The 21,063-nt window shown below is 47.4% G+C and overlaps 1 protein-coding gene across 1 annotated transcript; it reads right to left on the reverse strand.

Moving 5' to 3' along the window:
- Positions 1-2,004: 2,004 nt before the first annotated feature.
- ZNF622 (zinc finger protein 622) lies at positions 2,005-16,522 on the reverse strand. Its single transcript, XM_040977425.1, has 6 exons — positions 15,804-16,522; positions 14,462-14,707; positions 14,087-14,249; positions 11,696-11,808; positions 5,153-5,296; positions 2,005-2,265 (listed from the first exon to the last, which is right to left on the reverse strand). Exons 1-6 carry the CDS (start codon positions 16,405-16,407, stop codon positions 2,138-2,140), a joined length of 1,398 nt encoding a protein of 465 aa, XP_040833359.1. The 5' UTR covers positions 16,408-16,522; the 3' UTR covers positions 2,005-2,137.
- Between the last annotated feature and the right edge of the window lie 4,541 nt (positions 16,523-21,063).

Raw genomic sequence — 21,063 nt, forward strand, 5'->3', positions numbered from 1 at the left:
GGTGGTGACTAGATCAGAAAAGATCTGCCCTCATGAATGAACAATGCCATAGTCACAGAAGGAGACTTATAACAGTGAACTTGGATCCCCTCTGCATCATGACACAGCAGGACCCTTGCCAGGGGCACCTTGACTGAACTGGACTTCCTGGTCCGTTTCTTTTTCAAATCACCCAAAGTGCTGAATTCTGACAGAGCAGCAAAGCCGACTATGACAATGTAAAGTACACCCACTTACCTCATTTTTGTAAGGAAAGATGGTCATTATTTGTAAAAATACATTACTCTTCACAGATGATTTTATTACTTCTAATTACTAAGGGCATTTTAATATCTCAATCTTAATTGCTAATACAGAATAGCAATGGATGTAATCAACAAAAATTAAAACTGCAGACTATTGATATACCATCAAGGAGACTGGCATGTCAAAAGGAATAACAGTGTCTCGAACTTAGGATTAGAAGTCTCATTCAACAAAATAAAACATTGTAGATTTAAGAAATACATATTTGATGTTTTCAGCGTAGTTGTAATTCTTTAATATAGCTTCAGCTATATGCTAAATATGCATATATGCATTCTTTCCAAGGTATGTATTTGCTCAACAAGTAAGTTTATAGAAACAGATTTTTTTTTCAACTAGTCTGGCTTTGCAGAATAGTACAATGGCTAGCACACCGTACCAGTCCATTTTCTGTTACCACTAAAAAAGCCAAAACCAAAACCAAAACAAAACAAAACAAACACTCAAGATTGGCTTCCTTACAAAGAAAGGAACGAGTGGACATTTAGCCTGTGGTTAGATGCCTGTGTCCCAAACTGCAGTGCCTGGCCTTCGTTTCTAGTCATGACTGTGCCAGAGAGCAGGCGCAGTTCACATAATTGCACTCCTGCTATCCAACTGGGGGGCATCGATTGCATTTCCAGCTCCCAGTCTCAGTCCTAGCCCCGAGCAACAGCCAATGCAAGAAAGAACCAGCAGGAGGCTCTTGATCTCCATGCCATTTAAATGTTTTATGTCCAAAAAAAAAAAAAACAAAAAAACAAAAAAACAAAACAAAAGAGTTCCTTACTTGGTTCAAAATTCTGGCGACAGCAAAAGTGCAACAATACGGTACTGACATCCTGGCAAGGGCTCCCAGCTGCATCACCACATCACCACACAGCAGAGGAAAAGAAGACAACCAGCCACTAGCAGCAGAGGTCAATGTGAAGGGCAACCTCACTTTGACACAATCCAACCACTCAAAAACTAAGCAGGTACTGTAAGAACTACCTTGACGTCTTTCAAGGGTGCTAACCAATAACTTAATCCCCACTGGGCACCACCCTTTAAATAAAACTTTGGGGGAAGACATTCAAAGCATCTCCAAACTACAGCACCCATGCACACTTCAAGAGCTCTGCCAGTCACTAGGACGCGGTAGACAGGAGCCATCACTACCTGAGCGCCAGATTCTGAGATGCTTACAACAGGGGAGAGGTGAAGTGGTGAAGATGGGACGAGCTTAGTTCAAGTGTCATCAAGTCCAAAATTCGAAGACTTCTCATTAAGTAGAATTTATGAAGTTGATCTCATGGAAATTGATAATAATGGTTATTCCTAGAATGCTGGGGAGTATGATCACATTTAAAAATTTTAAAAGATCCTAACTGTCAGCCACTAGCATGCTCAACATTGCCTGGGCTTAATGAATGTGTGTGCAGCTATTCACTCCTTCAAGAACCACGGTGCCTGCATTCAAGGAGCAAACTTCCACGCGGCTCTTCCTGCGTAAGCCTCAAACACGTGATCCCCAGTGTCTTGGCATGGTGAGTTACTCTGAAAGGACAAGTAAGCGCAGAGAAATCCCTCTTGAATTTCCCAGATTATCCTAAGAACCATAAATTATTTGACAACTGAAACAATAAAGCAACTGCCAAGCCAAAACACAGGTCCTGGAACCTGGTACATGCCGCACTCACTCTGAGAACATGTAAGATTTAAACACAACTCAACATCTGAAAGCTACAGGACCCTTTTATTATCAGGCCAGAACAAACACAGCAGCCAAGAGCTCCATCAGTTGGTCTTCTGGTGGTCCTCACACATGGAGGGAACCTGTACCAGACACATCATCAGTCCTGGCCGACCCTCAGAACCTCACTTGGACCCTAAAGTGCATCTGCTTGGTGGCATTGTTCTTCATTCCAGTCTTCAGCATCCACTTTGATTTCATCCTCTGAACATACTGCATGTCCCGCTCTCGCATCAAGGCTGCTCCTGTGGTCAGAGGGCAGTGAAGAAACGAGGCAAAACTCTGTTATTCATTATCAGACAAAACTCAAGTCGGCTGAGAATCCAAAAGTCTGGGACAGCTTAAAGAAGAGTTGCTGGCTGGGCCTTTGGGGGTCTGTGCACAATCCCCAACTCTCAGATAAACACACTTCTCTGGGATTAGCATCTTTGGTTTTCATCTGCAAAAGCTGATATGCACAAAAGGAAAGCTGCACTGATCTGAGAGGACAGAGGAAGGCAGAAGCTGCAATGAAGTGAATTAGATAGCAGTTCCCGAGCAGAGCAAGACGCAGCCTGCTGGACTCCAGTGTGTGGCCAGAGAAGCAGAGCACACATCCACCCACAGCGGCAGTGTGGCATCTCAGCTGCCCGGAGCTGCCCAGGCATCAGAAGACAGCCTTCCCCGACTCTCTACAGCTGCACTAATGTTTTCCCTGAAGATTTAACTGGCCTAGTGCAGCAGACACAACTGATGTAAGTGATAATATAAATATAATAGTGAGGTTTCAGAGCTTAACAACTTCAGTGGCCTGCTTGTTTGGATCAAATTTTATCCTTTATGATACTCCAGTTTCATGTTTATATATTAATACAAGCAGATTCGATGTAATTCATAGACACAATTCTAAGAATATCATAACATTCCTTTTTTTCCTTCTTCCCTTTTTCTCTCCCCATTCATTTTTCCTTCTTTCTTTTCTCTCGTTCCTTAATTTTTGAGATAACAGTCTAATCAACATTACAGTGAAGGGTCTAATATTCAACTAAACAAAGAGATCAACAAGTAAAACTTGTAGGCAAGGGTTGTAACCAAAAAATCAAACGGAGGCTGATTTCACTCCTATAGTATAAATTTTCAAATAATCACCGGTTATTCAAACTACAATAGTAGAACATTCTTAACCATCGGTTTGATAACGACATAAACCAAAACTTGACAAAAACGCATTTCTAACAATGTTGATACACACAGCGTTTCTTTCCTAGGATAGGATTAGTTCTGACCTACGAAGGAAAGCACGCAGCATCTGTCTTCTTGCATCTGCACTGTCTCATTCAAAGATGTCCTCCAGTATCATCCATTTTGACGCAAACGGTAGAATTCATTTTTTCACTAGCTCAATGATACTTCATGGTATCAATACATTTTTCTCTATTCATCCATCCAACGACAGACACCTCAAGTGATTCTGTAGTTCAGCTCTTGTGAACAGTGCAGGTATTTCTTTAACACAAGGGGCTCTTGTTCTGAGCACATACCCAGTAGTGGGATTGTTGGATTATATGGCAAGTCTATTTCTCCTTTTGGAAGAAACCACCAACTATTTCCCACAATGACCACGCTAATTTGCATAGCCACCACTAAGTGTGCTGCCTTCCCCAGACTCTTGCTGGTATTTGTGATTCTCCCTTGAATGATAGCCACCTGACAGGCATGAGATATCGCTCACTGTGGCTCTGACTTCCCTTTTCCTGAGGCCTAATGATGGGGAGCACTTTTGCATCTATTTTCTGGCCAGCTTTCTTTTCTGGAAACTGTCCACTGAAGTCCTATGCCCACTTTTTCACTGGACTCGTTTCTTTTTCTGAGCTTTTACATTTTGCTTGCGGCTACGTTAGAGATCTTCTGCTGGACGTCTGCTCACTGCAGACGGCTTCTCTGCTGGCACCAGTGTCTGGTCTGATGCGATCCCGCCTGTTTAGCTTTGCTGAGTGCCGATGTTCCGGAGAGCTTATCCACAGGTTGCCTACAGCAATGTCTTGGAGTGTGCTTTACTTTTGACTAAGATTTCTATACTGTTAAAATTTTTTATTCCAAAAAATCCCCTATTTTACCTCCCAATCATCAGAAGCAGCCAGAGTGGAGTCAAACCCCCCACAACATGGACACAAAATTGAAAATCTACCAGTGACGAAGCTGCATCTAAAGTAGAGATGGCGCCCGCTCCTTCCCCTTTTCATATTTTACACACAGATTTAAAAACAGCCACTGAGACTGTGAATTACCCAAGCCTAGGGTGGCGAACAGCAACATCTGCCCTAGAATTGCAGTTGCTTCCAGAGCAGGGAGGACTTACAATGCAGGCCCTGATCAGCTGCAGAAGGACCTCCACCCTGCTGATGCCCTGGACTCCATCACCGGAACAAAGCCTGAACATCTGTACAACAGCCAACTGAAACAGACTCAACGGTTTCACTTCTAACCCTAACCTCTGGCTGCAGCTGGTTAGGAACAAAGAGGATATTTGGGATCAAGAGAATTCTGTTTCCTAAGACGCCAGCTTCTTGAACTCCTTCCTCCCTCTTACCTGACCTCCCACACTCCCTCCCCCCAAAAATAAATTCTCGGGAAAAGTTACAAGCAAGGGACAAGTCGCCAGCCCTACTCAGTGCATGGACACCATCACACATGCCCTGTGACATCAATCCTCAACTCCAAAGGAGAGACACCATTGTTATCTCAGGTGCATTAACGAGGACACAATCAATCACACTGCTCATGGTCCCCGTCTAAGAAGCCATAAGCACATTCTGCAGCCCAGCAAGCTTGACCCGATGGGAAACTACGCAATTCCTGTGCGGCCTCCAAGAGAATGTCAACCTTTGATGATTACTATATTTAGAAGTATTCTATTACCTTCTGAAAAAGTTCATAATGTATATAAAACTACTATACCAAGAATATGAAGCTTGTGACACATGGAACTTTGGGCTTATTTACCATTAACATTGCAAGGGATAATAGAAGGCCCCAATGCCAGACATTATGTTTCCCTTAAATAATAAGGACAACACAAATGGAAACAACCTCACCCCGCTTCTGGAAAAACCAAGTTCTTAGGCCCATTTCACACTGTAAACCTCAACATACCTGTGCTGCCTGTCCATCCGAGGGCTCTGTATTGCTGCAGCACCCGGCCCACAGCCTTCTGATTCTTAGCAACCGCAACAGCTCGTGATAAGCCAAATCGCTGTTTGTAGTATCTCATCAAGGAGCGATGACCCACCCTGGCACCTGTTTTTCAAAAGAGCAATACAGTTTATATATAAACTACCCACGGAGTCGCACAGTTTTTATATGGCAGAGCTATAAAGCAAGAGCTTTCCCAGCTTAACCCTCATGAGGCCATTTTATCCCACAGGAAGCACTTGGCCCTGCCAACATCTTCCCTCGGCTGTAGCAAGCAGAGAGGTACTACTGGCACCTAGTGGGTAGAGGCCAAGTTGAAGCTAAACATCTTAACATGCACAGATGGCCCGACACCAAATGGCCACCTAGTGCAAAACATCAGCCAGGTCAGGCTGAAAAGCTCTTTCCTACAGGTTTCTAAGTAACGGAAATCAGCAGGTAAATCAGAATTTTAAGATACTTAAGTTCCATTCTCACAACAATTTTTTCTTTGAAGGATCTTACAAATTCTGTGGGTTAATCATATGAATTCTAAATGAGAAAACTGCAGGACAAGGTTACTAACCATCAAAAGCTTTGTAACTAAAACCTTAACAAATGCAAAAAAAAAAAAGGGAACCAAGATATTTGCTAAAAGAATAAATGAAGGCTCCTATTTAAAGATGAGGCATATCAGAACAGTAAACTACAACCAGAAAGCTGCATGTGAACAACTGCTGCTTTGCTCACTGAACTGGCACACAGCCGTGCTCATCTGTGCAGGAGTTCTCCCCAGCAGCAGCCTCCATGCCACAGCAGGGCTGAGGAACTGCTGCGCAAACATCCTGGCACTCAAAACCAAGCTACTGCCTTCCTGGGCCTTTACAGGAACAACACCCCGACCAGTGTGTCAGTCAGGGCACATGGAACTGAAGGGGGCAGGCCTCCTCAGAGCGCTCGCTCCAAGCCCAGTTGACACAGCAGTGTCGCCTTCCCCCGCAAGCTTACTGGACAGGTGCTGTGCAGGATAAAGGGAAAGCAGAACAGGGTGGCCCTGCGCTGAATTTCTAGGTGCATGGATGTGCCACGGTGGACCTGGTCAGCCAAAAGAACGAAGATTTTCTCAATCCTGATGGCATCTCAGAACTAGCAAGGCCTCGCAAGCAGCACCCTAGGAACACTCTCACACTGGGGCCCTAGGGCAACATCAGCGGACTGGCTCCATTCCTCCGCACAGGTGTAGCTCGACAGCCAGCTGCAGGCCCCGCTTCGCTCCCCTCCCAACTGCCTGGAGACACAGGGAAAAAGACCAACATTTATCCTTCCCACCTCATCCCTACACCTGGACCATCCACACCCTAATCAGAGGGCCACATGTGCACGCATTCCTCAACAATGTAAATGATGACTAAATTAAACATCTTCTTAAAAAGTTTTTAATCAGGATATAAGCAAATACACACCTTTCCAATATCAATCAACATGTAGCTATTCAACAGCAGCATGCACAAGGCATAAACAGCTATTTCTAAGGAATCTAAATGTGTAAAACCCCGCCGGGAAGTCTTATATTTGAACATATAAAACCACAGAGAATCTTTTACGTAAAAGGATCATGAACACGATGCTTTACTGTAGAAGGCTGCATGTGCCTTTAAAATGTACTTGTTCCCAAGTCATGTTACGCTAACGTCCTTACTTGAAATACAGTTTTTCTGACTATATAAATAAGGAAAAAATGCTGGCTTTGTGATCACAATTAAGAACTGACAAAAAGAACTAATTCAAGCACACGGCCTTTGAGGCCACCGTGGATATTTCTCACAAAGCTGACTGTTGTGGCAGCCTAAGAGCTAGGAAACTTCTCAAACACACGAGGTGAATGAGCCGTTCTGACGGACTCCAGCTGGAGGCTCCCGCAGGAAACCCTAGCGTTCCTTAACCAGGATTTTCCACTCACCGTTCAGTCAGGACATTCCACATATGCATAGATGATTATTCAAATCATGCAATAACAATAACACTTGCCATCAGTACACATTAATATTAATGTAATCAACAGATTAAATATTCTTAGAAACACTGGGAAACATCTTACTGAAGGTTAGCCTTTAATTTTACAACATCTCTGAGGGGTTGGCACAAGGCTCAACTGCACCAGCATGCCATGTGGGCACTGGCTCCGTCCTGGCTGCTCCACCTGTGCTCCAGTTCCCTCAGAGTGGCCTGGGAAAGCAGCAGCGCATACCTCCAGGCCTTGGGCCTGCCCCACATGGGAGAATCCAAAGAAGCCCCCTGCCTCCTGGGCCCTCAGCCCCCAGCTCCCCTGCCTCCTGAGCCCCCAGACCCCCAGCTCCTCTGCCCCCTGCCTCCTGGGCCCCCAACACCCTGGGCCCCCAATCCCCTGACTCCCCTGGCTCCCTGCCTCCTGGGCCCCCAGCCCCCCGGCTCCCCTGCCCCTCTGCCTCCTGGGCCCCTAACACCCCAGCCCCCCGACTTCCCTGCCCCGTGCCCCCCAGCCCCCCAGCCCTCCTGGGCCCCTGGGCCCCTAGCCCCTGGCTCCCTTGCCCCTCTACCTCCTGGGCCCCTAGCCCCCCAGCCCCCCGGGGCTCCCCTGCCTCCCTACCCCCTGGGCCCCCAGCACCCCAGGCCCCCTGGGCCCCCAGCGCCCCAGCTCCTGGCTTCAGCCCAGCCCAGCTCTGGCCATTGCAGCCATCTGGGGATGGAACAGCTCTCTGTCTCTCCTTCTCTAACTCTGCCTTTCAAGCAAAATAAAAAAATCTTTAAAAAATAAAATTAGAAATAAAAAATAATAAAATATCCTTGAAAAGACTTCATTCCTGAGTGCAAAGGTTTCTGGTGTCTGTCAGCTGGTGGGCCAGAAATGAACACACAGTGTTTAGCACTCCTTCCACTCCATGTCAATGAGCACCTGACATCAACACCAACTACGAGACTCTCATCCAAAGTAACAGCACACTGCATGACTGTCAGACAGGTAAGTGACCGGTTCCACATGAGTCACGGTGAAGTGTGCCATCTGTCCACCCAGTTTTCAAACAATAACTAACTCTCCGCTCCGTAACAGCTTATTGGTTACACTGGATACTGGAAAATAAAATTTCAAACTGTCATTTTCCTGACTGGCTATGTAACTGTCGCTTCTTCAGGCTAATCAACAGCTGACTGTCTGCTCCATATGGAACTGCAGACAGAGCAATAAAGGAAACAAAACACAAGAACTGAGCCAGACCAGTCTCCAAAAGAAATCCCTGCAGTGCCCTCTACTGGACGTGATCTGCAGCTGTCTCAGCACCCTTCACTTAGGGACAAGCAATCTGAGCTGACCTGGCTGCAGAGTGGCTGCTTGAACCACTCAGAGCAGGCTCCACATGCAGCTGAATATCACTAAGCTTCCTACTGGAGAATGCTTTCAAAATCATCACAAGCCACCAGCCTACTAACCCAGTCATACAAACAGGCATAACAGAAGAGGTTTGGGGTGATAAATTTGATAAACAGAAATAAACAGGTGATAATTAGATATGCTGCTACATTGTATACAGTTGTTTGGGCAGAGGTCTCCCATTTTCTTGGGTCATTAGAAAACACCCCAAACCACTACTGAGATACAGGAACAAACCCTTATCTCATTGTAAACTTATTGGTAAAAGTATGGACAACGGGGTGGCACCGTGTTATAGCAAGCTAGGCCTCCACTTGTGATGCCAGCGTCCCATATGGGCATCGGTTCAAGTCTCAGCTGCTCCACCTCCAATGCAGCTCCTTGCTTATGGCCTGGAAAACAGCAGAGGACCGTCCCAGTTCCCACCTGTACCCATGTAGGCAATGCAGAAGCTCCTGGCTTTGGACTGACTCAGCTATGGTCACTGTAGCCATTTAGTAAATGAACCAGCAAAGATCACTTTCTCTCCTCTGTAACTCTGCCTTGCAAATAAAAATGCAATCTTAAAGTATGGACAACATGAAAAACATTGTCAGTGTAAATGGAAGAAATTTCACAATACTGGTAGCTTTGGATTTACTCTGAAATCCAATTTGTTGCCACTTATACAAAACACCTGCTCTAAATCCTCAGTCATTGGAGATGATCTGTTAAAGCAAGGAAGAACTCGTATAGACTTCCGCTTGCTGTCATCTTCCCCAGGTAGACACTTTCACCAAAGCATTGCATACATGCTCCCAGAAAAAAATGCATGCACATGCCTACCACAGTGTGCATGGTCTAGTTAGCAACCCTTGCAGGTTCTGGCTGTGGGCTGGGGTTTCCCTGGTTCCTATGGCACAGCACTTCACAGCATCCTACACCACACCAGTTACCCATGACTTCCAAGGCCGTGTCGGAGCACTGTCCCAAGGTTACTATAAGATTCTTCCCAACATGACTCAGCAATGGCACCTGCAGCTGTCAACAACGAACCCCCAGAGAAAACTGGACCTCCAAGCTCATCTCATGCCACCTTCCTCTCTGACCACACGAGGGCAAATCAATCTGCAGAGACATGAAACAGTGACAGACACACACGACTCAAGCCCCAGAGCTCCCTCTGTTCTGCTTCTCCTCTGAGTCCAAGCCTGAGGGAATCAACCTCTCCCTTTTAGAAGCTGCTTCCACTCTGTCACCATTCAACTAGTTTCTGTGAGATCAAAAGGTGAAAGGAGCTTTCATTTTTAAAAAACAAAATGACAATTACAAAGGAGTAAAGTGAAGCTCGGACAGACCACGTGTGCCAGGAGTGGACAGAACTCTCCAGACAACAGGTGTACAGGAGAGGAGTTTAGGAAGACTCTCCACAGGGGCCAGCAAGATGAGTCTGAGAGAAGGCCTGAGAGTAAGACGCAGGTGTTACACATGCAAAGACCCTAAGAGTAGGTAAAGGAACAGCACAAGATGCCTTAGGGACCAGAGGCTAAAGACACCGCAAGAGACCCAGAACATCAGCTTCCACCTGAGGGTTCCAGCGAACAAAGAAAACATACTGTGGTTTTTAAAAGAATGGTCTGCTGAGGTCCATGTGGCGATCAGACGGAAACTGACAGACAGCTGCATTGAAGAACACACCAAGATATAAAAAGAAAACTCTTAAAGACATCTAGGAGTCATCAAATCATCTGGATGTGGGAGAGGATGCGATTCGAGGGACACCTCCTCTGGGCTGTGCTTGAACTTAGAAAACGTGTTCACCCACAAAAATATTTTCTACAGGATTAAAAATTCCTTATAATTGGAAGCTTCAAAAATGTAAAGTTCAGGTGAAAACTTCTCAACTGCACTGCACCTCTCAGACAGGACATGCACATTCATGCACGTGCTTGCAACACGGACTAAGGTTGTCATCTTACTCCACAGTTGAGACGTGGAAGCTAATGAGACCAGGGCTACGCAAACCATCCTGGAAACAGGCTATAAGAACCATTGTAAATAAGCAGCAGCATTCTTTCTGACGTGCTCTCCTGGCGCTGTCAAGGAGGAAGATCAGGAGTCCTGCGCTTACTTTAGGTGTGGCCACTGTTACAAAGGCCACCAGCTGGCGGACAGCCTGCGTATTGCTGCAGAACTGCATCTTCTGCGTGCCCTTTCCTTCCATTGTCATCTTCCAAAGCTGCCTTTATTCTGAGTTACACGCGGCTGTGCGTACCCAGGCCACAGCTGCTGCTTCACTTTAGACACTGCGTCTAGCAGGGTGCAGGGCTCCAGGCACACCAGGACTGCACAGCCTGCAAGCAGGGCACAGCACAGGCAACGCCGCTTCACTGACCAGGTGTGTGATCTGCGGCGTATTAACTGTACATCAAGTGAGGACACAGAAACTACAGCGCAGGCCTGCTGTGACCCAGTGCATGCCAACTTCTCACAGTGCCAGGTACTAGGATCTGACCTCTGCCATTTGCTCCTCCCTCAGGTCTCTTCCATAGCTTTTCAGTCAATCACCATGTCTTTTTCTTCCCACATGATAAACAATGGATGTCTCTTAACATCTGTGCCGATTCATCACCACCATCTCATACAAGGAAAAACAAGCAAACCATTAATTCTGTTTCCCCAGAGAAAAAGGCAAGATCCAAATTCCAACCTTCCCCTAAACTAGAGCAGTCAGGCAACCCAAACACTATCAGTCAAAAATTCACATGCCAGCCACGTGAGAGCCTGAGCAACCTAAGGAAATGGGCACCAGGGTAAGATCAGGAGAAGCGCAGTAGGACCCAAGAAATACTAGGGAACAGAAAGGTCTACAGATTTTAATTTGAAAAAAAGGGAGAAAGGAATGGAGGGACAGAGACCTAATCTGAAGATTCTAAGCCAAAAAAAAAAAAAAAAAGTTTTGATCCAATACAAAATAAGCACCTAATTTCCAGGGGAGTGGCCACTTTGCCAGGACCAGATGCAGAGAACACAGCACACACTCTCCACCCTCCTCGCCTCAGAATGGCAGACAGTGGTGGTGGAATGCCTCTCTCAGTCCCACTGGCCCCGAGCCAGGCACTTCTGACAAAGGAACTCACCAGAAGGCAGAATCAGCTCCATGGTTTCTTCGTCATATTCCAAGTTCTTTTCGGAGGGCAACTGCTCAGCTTCCTCGGGGTCCTCCCCTTCCCTGTGGTCGGGGTAGCTGCTCCTGTAACAGTGCAATGGCATGAGGAAGCGCAGCAGCACCCCCACCTCACCGAGACGACACACGTCACATCCACAAAGGTGGGGCACCCACCAGCCATGGAAAAGGAGGCGATCTGGGGGAGGCAAACGGCATGCTGGCATTTTTTGTGGTAACAGTGAGCAAGTGGTTCTCAACAACACTCTCTCCTATTTGTTTTCCAGCAGACATGCGGCTCTAGCCCGTCTACCCAGTGTAACACTGCACAGCACTGCTACCCAACAGCACGTGCTGACGCCCACCAGTGCTGGGCCGGACGCCCGACGGGGCGCTCCCAGTTACACCGGCGTCACACCGCACTGTGAATGCAAGCAGTGTAGCCAGAGTGGGATTTGCTAACGAAGAGTTCTTAATTCATTTGAACAGTCACATGGGCAACACTTATGAATCACCTTATTGAACAGGTGAGCTAAGAGAATTTCTCGTTCCTACAAATGTTTACAAGCTCATATACACACACAATGAAAAAATAAACATTAAATAGTAACAGCAGGCCAGACAATCCTAACCACCCCTCCAGGAAAAAAAAAAAGCAGATAAAGATTTTTAGCACACACTTTACGAAAATATATCCAAATGGTCAATTAATACATTACAAACTTGGGACTACATTGGTCATCACCAAAGAGACATAAACAAACACCACTACGCACCCCACCAAAGCAGCTACAACCAACTTAGCAGCCAGGCCACTGCTTGGGAGACCCACATCCCACACTGGAACGTCAGGGTTCCAGGCTCCAATCCAGCTAATCCCAGCTTCCAAATCCACATATCAAAGCAGGAAATGGCTCAACTATTTGGGTCCCTGATACTCGTGGAATACCCGGGCTGAATTCTGGGCTCCCAGCTTTGGCCACACATGCGTGAGTAAACCAGCCGGTAAGCAGGGGAGGTCTCTGCCCAACTCTCTCTCTCTGCCTTTGAAGTGAGAGCGAGCGAGCGAGTGAGCCACAGAGAGAGAGGAAAAAAAGAGCACCTTTAGATGATTTTAGCAGTTTCATCTGACTTTAATACTTTATAGGGATCCCTCTGGCTATTTTGAGCGGCAATGTACACGAAGAGGCCAGTGCAGAGCAGCACAGGAGGCCAAGCGGAAGCTGGCGGGGCTCTGGACCCCACAGGCAGAGTGGAGGACCAAGCCTCAGATCTCCAGACAGCTGGAAGGCACATCAGCACTGGATGAGAGATCTGACATTAAGCATGAAGGAAACCAATGACCGACTGCAAGGATTCTAGCTTTGATTATTTAGATGCACAGCAAAAGTTTAACTTTGCACACGTTCATGACCCTTTCAGACACTTAGTTAGAAATGTCAAGAAAGTAACTGAATATGTAAACGTGGAGCTGAAGGGAACGTTATATTAGACAAATCAGTGTGAGACTCCTGAGTGGACAGAAGGTAGGAAATCTGTCAGGCAGAAGAGGAAAAACAGAGCGAGTATGGCCAGAGCCAGGTAGACCACACGACGTAGAGCTTCACGTCGGCCACTGAGGACAGTGACCCGATGCAATCTCTGTGTCTGCCTTGGCCACAGTGACCGTCGGAGATCCTCAATGCCATTGACAGGACATCCAAGAGGGCCAGGCCCTGGCTGCTGGAGGACGACGCACTGTCCGGCAGACACTCGGCCTGTCCTCCCCGCTGTCACTATTTTTAAGCTCTACCTGTGCCTGCCAACCACAAGCCCACCAGTGCAACATGTGCGGCTAGAGAGAAAATGCAAACCCACACCTCCAAGACTCCAGATTTCCCGAGCCCCAGTGCCAGCCATACTGTGCCTGCATGGCACGGCAATGCCAGCCAGCCGCTATATCCTGCAGCCCATCTTGGGAATGCTGACAACATGAATAGCTGTCACGAAGACCGAATACATGTGTTGCTTGATGGATGAGTCATCTTAAGATTTTGCTTAGAGGTGACCTGGAATCATCCCATGAAGTCCCCTCCATCCCCAATGAAACAATTTCCTGGTGAAGAACAACCTGAAATCTGGTGCCCACAGCTCTGTCAGGAGGTAACTGACAAAATGCACTCCTGACCACTGAACCCAGCAAGTCAAGCTTCAATGCGGGCCGAGATCTTCTCCTGCCTGCCCATCTTAAACCCTGCTTCCTACTATAACAGGAAATGAGCACCTGCAGAGAGCTCCCAGGGCTACACGGACACATCACCGCCAGCGCTGGCCCCCACGCTGCACCACCGTGCAGCGGAACGCCCTCACTGCTCACGTCACTCACCTAAAGTCATAGAAGTCTGCGAATTCCAGGGCGGCATCCCCGTCCGTGAAGAGCTTGCAGTGGCTCTTGTCGTTCATGTGGGCCCGCACGGCCTCCGTGGAGTAGAAGGATTTCCCCTTCTCATTGCACCACAAGCAAATCTTTCCAACACCGACCTTCTCACCTGAAAAGTTGAAGAAAAAATACGAAAGCTTTTTTGTAGCCAAGTTAAATCCCACCATTTACCTCCACAACTCAAAAAACACTGAACAAGCTTTTCATTTTCACAAAATACGCAACAAAGACTGATAAGAAATATAAAACTTCTGTTCCCTTAAGACTCACTCCCCAGCAAAGCGGTATCTCGTAGGAAAAAGGAATGCATGCTCGGCTTACCCAAGTATTTAATCAGTCCTTTAAGATCTGAAAGATACTCTATGTCGGGAATAAAGAAGCTGTGGACCTTGGTCATGTGAGCCACATTCTTCACGAGGGAGCTTGAGTGATGAGGACAGAACAAGCAGTCCGTTACGGGGATGGCACCCTGGCACGGGCACTCCTCCGCGTCCTGCTCCTCCGTGTCGTCCACGGCGTCGGCGTCCTCACATCCCAGCTCTTCATCAGAATCAATGTCTTCCCAATCTTCAAGCCACAATTTGGAAAGACATAACAAAACATGGTGAGCATAATCAAACCTAACGGCTGGCATCACAGAGCTGTCTGGGGAACAAGGGTACCCGCTCCACCCCTGTGGACGCACCTGCCCAGGCCCTCCTGGCAGCTGCTCGCTCACCACACGGGCTGACGTAAGCAGCAGCACGCTGTAAACCCCTTCACACAGCGCTGTGCTCCACAGCACAGAAACCAGTGCTCACCAGTTCACACTGTAAACCCCTTCACACAGCGCTGTGCTCCACAGCACAGAAACCAGTGCTCACCAGTTAAGTGGATTCGTATCAGCCTAGGGCCAGAAACTGCTAGAATAACATGCCTCCCATTTCACAGATGCACAACACTGGAGGTGGTGCAGTACCACAGCAGTGCTGCAGTCTGAATGTGAACACATTCCCAGAAGGACAGCGCCCAGAAAGGGAGCGCCCTGGGGACAGCATGAGGTCAGGAGGACTCTGCCCCAATGGCTCAGCACCTTCATACCAAACACTCCAGGGAACCAGCCTCCGTCCCTTCCCCCACCCCCATCGCGGAGCGTCATCCGTGGAACAGGCTCCCCCACACACCCAGTCTGCCGGGGCCTTGAATTTGGACTTCCCAGGCTTCCAGCAGTGCAGGCTGCCTAGAAGTCAAGCAGCCTCGTGCGTGGTTACAGCAGCACTGATGTAGTGTGTGACAGGTGCCTTGTGAACAGCAGGGCGGGAAGGAAGAACTACAAGGCTTGAGGCAAGCAGGCCCGCTTTCTGGCCCCTCCACCTGCTTACAATCAAATACATTAAGTGCAGCACCGGAAACCCAGGAGAACCTGATGCTGGATCACACCGGGGCACTACGGCTCGTGCCCCTCCGCACCGCCACCGGGGTGGACACCAACTCGTTCGATTAAACACCTGTCCTTCCTTCAGGCCCTGAATCTACAGCAGAACACAAATCTCCCGGGACCGACGCTGGCCAGACAAGGTGCGTCTACGCTGCTTTCCTTTACACACGTCACTGATCCACGCGCATCCCCGGCTAGAATTCAATTCTGAAAACGTGTTCCGACCCCCACCTGAGAAGGCCGTACCTTCCTCATCCAGGTCCTCCTCCTCCTCTTCGTCGTCCTCCTCCTCCTCGCCCTGCTGCTTTGCCAACTTCCTGGCCTGGTGCTCGAACCACTGCAGCCGGGGCGGTTTCTCGGCCGGGTCCCGCTCCGGAGCCCCACGCCCACGGGCGGCCTCGGCCGGGGGCACCTTCCTGGGCGACGCGGCCGGCTGCGCCTTGATGGCGCGCTGGATGGCCTCGTTCATGGCGTCCTTGTCCACGCCGTCCGCGCCCAGCCCCTTCTCCAGGTTCTTCTCGTTCATGAGCTCCACCTGCCGATTCACGGCCTGCACCGCCTTCTTCTCCAGCTCCAGGTGCCGCCGCGACCGCAGGTGGTTCTCGTACGCGTTCAGGGACGCGAACTTCTTGCCGCACACGGTGCAGTAGGTGGCCGTGCCCTGGCTCTCGCGCTCGGCCACGGCCCGCTGCGCCCACACGCGCTCCTGGAAGCCCTCGGCCGTCACCGGGGCCATGCCCGCCACCTTGCGCCGCAGGTTGTAGCGGTGCCAGTCCGTCTTGTAGTGGGCCCGCTGCAGCTCCGCGTCCCGGAACGCCACGCGGCAGGAGATGCAGGTGTACGTCGCCATGGTCGAGCCGAGACTGTCAGCCCGAGCAGACAAGAGGAATCCCGCACGCAGCTCCCGGCGCCTCGGGGAACGCTCCCGCACCGCAGCCAGCCGCGCCGCGCCGCGCCCCGACTTCCCGACTCTCCCGGCACGCGCGGAAGTCAGCCACCGCGAGCAGGAAATCCCGCCTCTCCGCCTGCGCTCACGCCCTTCCATGGGCGGGCCCGCAAGGCGAGGGAGACCATTGGTCACTGCCGCCGGAGACCCGTCCAGTCAGCTTGCGGAGCGCAGTGATGGAAAGGCGGAGTGCCCTATCAGTTTCCTTGGTTCCTGATGATGTCGCGCAGTGTGACGCACTGGTGCCGAGGTAGGCCCATCCCTCCGCCGACCAAGTCACGGGTCAAAGTTTAAACCGAAGACACTTTTGAAAAGTAAGATAACTTGCCTTTAGTAGTGTATTTCATGTAACCCGGTCTGTATGTAATCACTGGAGAAGAGTCAGATCGCCTGCATTCTTCTCTTGCTACTATTTCTGAGAAATGGGGCGTGTATGTTGCCGCGCACTGCGGTTCAGAAGAGCTCCACTTGATGGAGTGCACGTCTCCAGGAGACGTAAGCTTCAGAAGGCTTGGGGGTTCCCACCTGACCATCACTCCAGCCACTCGGCATCCTACTGACCTCACAACAGTCACAACACTTGTTCTAACATCAAGCGGCCACTTTCTGTTGGTGATAAGCCTTCAGAATCCCTTAGCCTTCTGTAGGCAACGTCCTTTTGCAGACCTGTTTGTTGTTGTTGTTAATCTCTGTGCAAATGACTGTTAGCCTTTTCCAAATCCTCTTGTCAAAAAGATTGCCTGCCTGCCTTTGATTCTGCCAGAGTCCGGTGGCACTTCTCTATGGCACTACATTAGATTTTTACAATACTCATCACTTGGGCTTATATTTAGCATCGTGCTTTGTCTCAGTCTCGAAATCGGACACTGCGGTGGCTCAGCTGAATGGTTCTAAGGATCTTATGACAGCGAACGTGTTGGTTAGGGTAGGATTCATCTGAAAAGTTGGCTGCGTTTATTTGTGGCTGGAGGGTCCCCTCTAAGGATGGCTCTTTTGCACGTTAACAGCAAGATATTTACCTTGGCTCTGTACTGAGCTGTCTCAGTGTCCCTGGGTCATTGCTGAGTGCCCAAGGAAGTAGCTCTTTCAGGAGGCTTGGCTATGCAGGCCTGGGTCAGATCCCGTGACCCTACTGCACGCATCTGGCCATTCACCACTGTTCTTAGATGTGACAGTAGGGTCATACTAGCTTTTCATAACACTTTACCGGTCCTTGATGAAGACTCTCCTGCCCTCAAAGGGTTTTATAATTTGTTAGGAATTGGGGAAAAAAATACACAATTAAACATCATACAACGAAGACTGCTAAAGCAACAAAATGTGTGATGGATATTTGAAATTTTTCAGTGTCTTCCAGGAGAAAAGATAAAAATTTTATTCATTGAGGAGTGGACCCTTCACATGGGTCCTGAAGAAGGGGAGGGGATTCAAGGCTTATCTGCAAGTAGAAAGGGGAAGACAAGGCAGATGGAAGAATCACTGTGGAGAGGAAACATGTGGGAGAACAAGCGTGAAGTGAGAAGGAATCAATGGCTGGAGACCTGAATTGAGGAGTTTGCCGTGCATTGTTCACTTGTGAACAGTAGGTTAGCCTCTCCTGGCACCCTCAGGTGCCCACTCCGCCCAACGACTCCCCCCTGTACTTTTTTCTCGTGACCAGAAGCTGGGCAGATCCTCAAATCATTACCTTGAACCTCCCTATCTTGAGCTAAACAAACCTCTTATCTTTATAAATTACACAGCCTCAGGTGCTGTCATGGCCACCGAAGATGGCCACACACACTGGTTAATTGCGGGGCATGCACAGTCAACAGGTTCTTGACTATGAGTGTGTCCTTAGACCAAAGGTCAGCAGTGTCTTCCCGTAAAGAAATAAATGCACCAGACTCTGAGGGCCTCTGTCACCACTCTCAACCACAGGGAACGCAAACTGAATGAGCATGACTGTTTTAGTTACACTTTAGTGATGCAGAAATCGTAATTTCATAGGATTTCTGCACATCACAAGAGTCTTCTGATTTTTTTCAGATATTAAAAAATGTAAAAAAAAAATTCCTTGTAGCCAATACAAAAACAGCAGTAGGCTAGATTTCTACAGCATTCTATGAGTCGGTATAATTGTATCTTAATTTGGTAGAGGGAGGAAGCAGAGAGAGGGGTCTTGAGGAACTTTGTCAAAGTGTCACAGCTGATAAATATTAGCACCTTAAAAAATGACTGAACTAGACCCTTACACATGATCCACGGAGTCAAAAGGATAAATATTTTTGCCACCTTTTCCATCCATTTATTCCACAATTGTGTATTAAATTATGAGGCCTCGATAGTGTCAGATCTATTAAAATGGTCTTACAGGACTTGCTTTCTTGTTGGCTGCCTTTGTTCAGTGTTTACGATAATAGCTTCGCTGCAGCAAAGGAAAAACAGCAGCATCTTTGCTAAATATAGTGTTTTTTTTTCCCCCTCTGAAGGTGTTTCAGATACTTTTTATTCATTTGGTGTGTGAAGAATTTAATCCCTTCCTTTACGTTTCAGGACCCTAAGGCTGTGAGCACGGAATGTTACTGGACTATGCCGTCGTATCACAGAACCACAAACAATAAACCACACTTGCAAAAATCTCTCCTAAAATAAATGCTATGCTAGACACAGAGGAAAGGTGCACAAATATATATAGATCTGAGACATCTGACTTTACGTGATGTAAATGATTTGTGACATCAGCAGCTCAGGAAGGATTTTCAGAGAAATTTCCTGTCTTGTAATTAACACAGCTGGAACAATATAAAGAAATAGACTGTGAACAGAAAGTATAAATCTTAAAATCACTCTCTTCTTAAACAAATGTGGATTTCCTTCAAGCCTAAAATGAGTAGAACACTGGTAGTTGCCAGGTATTAAATGGGACAAAGTTATAAAAAACAGTGTGTTTCCCGATAGTCTCTGGAACTGTGGGGCAGAGGGTGGAAATAGTATTTTAAGAATCACTTTTGGATAGTTTTAGGGTGAAAATAAATGCCAGTGTTTGAGAACAAGCATAGCCAAGAAGCCTGGGCTGACTTTCAGATGAGATTGGGCACGTTCAGGGTGGTATGGCCGTAGATAGGACTGACTTTCAAAGCAAGCTTCATCCTCTGGAGCACTGTGGGCACCGTGGGCATCGTGAATGCCAGGGGCACCGTGGAAGTGGTTACTATCAATATCGGTGACTGGTGTAACCTACTCCCATGGCATATTTTCGCTAAGCACATTCCACAGAACATGAGCAAAAATTGTCCCCACACAACACACACACAATCTAAACATCCTCCTTTGAATTACAAGTTTTGAGAAGACTACTTATATATTAATATGTGAATCTGTAACCATTTTCTCATATACAAATAATATTAACACATATCTTTATAGGTGCGATGTTGCTGTTGGCCAAGAGGTGATACATTCCACCCATGGTGCTGACAACACATTTTCTCCTACCCTGCCAATATTTCCCTTCCCAAATACCTTTTTCATTTATAGTTTGTTATTTTAGATGTACTGTTCAAACTACCACACACTACAGCCTGTTAGTATACCTTCTGGCAAACCTGCTGAGTGACTTATACTCTTTAATTACTTTCATCTTCTTTTCTCTGCAATGAAAAAGCTGAAATAACCTTCACAAATTTTGACATGATGACCAAGAATATATTTTAATGAAGAAACATCCACATTAAAAAAAAAGAACTCTGATAACGACCATTTTATAAATATCTGACTGTAATTTTCTTCAAATCCAGAAACTTATGGAAATTCAGATGTATTCATCTGGAACCACACAGTTGAGGGATTTTTTTTAACACCGAGTTCCCACTGGTGCCAAAATGGGCAAGATACTGAAGGCACAGACTCTAGTTAGTGAAGAACAGCAAACACCACAACGAGGCACTACTGACATCGAAGCACTGGCCAGCAGAGAGAGCAAGTGCCCACGTCTGCAGTGACGTGTCTCCTTTCAACATTTGGCAACATGCAGACAAGACAGTGTAATACCTCAGAAAGAAACAATAAATACGAGATGCTACGTTAAACTTTCAGATGATCGTTATGAATCCTTAGAAATGATAAAAAGGGATAAATAAAATGAAGGGAACCAGATTTCCTGTATCCTTAGGTTATCCCTCCTTTCTGAGGGTCTCAGATGTCTGTATGCATCCAAAGAAATGGCAGCTGTCACTGACGAATTAAAGGGATGTTTGCTGGTGGCTGACATGGTCCCTCGACAGTGTAAATCACAAAACAACAAAAACTAGCTTGCTTTCTGCTCGTTAGTCCTTTGTTAAAAACCCTTCAGTCAAATTTGGCTATTTAAAGGTGATCTGTAAATGTTTCAAATAAAGGGAAAATGCACTGCAGCTTTCCAATAACAGATGACATGTTCAGACTTGAGTTGCAAATCACTACACATTAAGCCAACAAGTTCCTCTCTATACAGACCATTACTGTTTCCTTACTGAAGACATCTCTTGTAGAACATATCAAGAACTGGCCTCTCCACTGTAGGCGGCTTCTCCCATGATA

This window comes from Ochotona curzoniae, unplaced genomic scaffold (assembly GCF_017591425.1).
Source record: "Ochotona curzoniae isolate NIBS_2020 unplaced genomic scaffold, NIBS_Ocur_1.0 contig_2754, whole genome shotgun sequence".
NCBI classification, from domain to species: Eukaryota; Metazoa; Chordata; class Mammalia; order Lagomorpha; family Ochotonidae; genus Ochotona; species Ochotona curzoniae.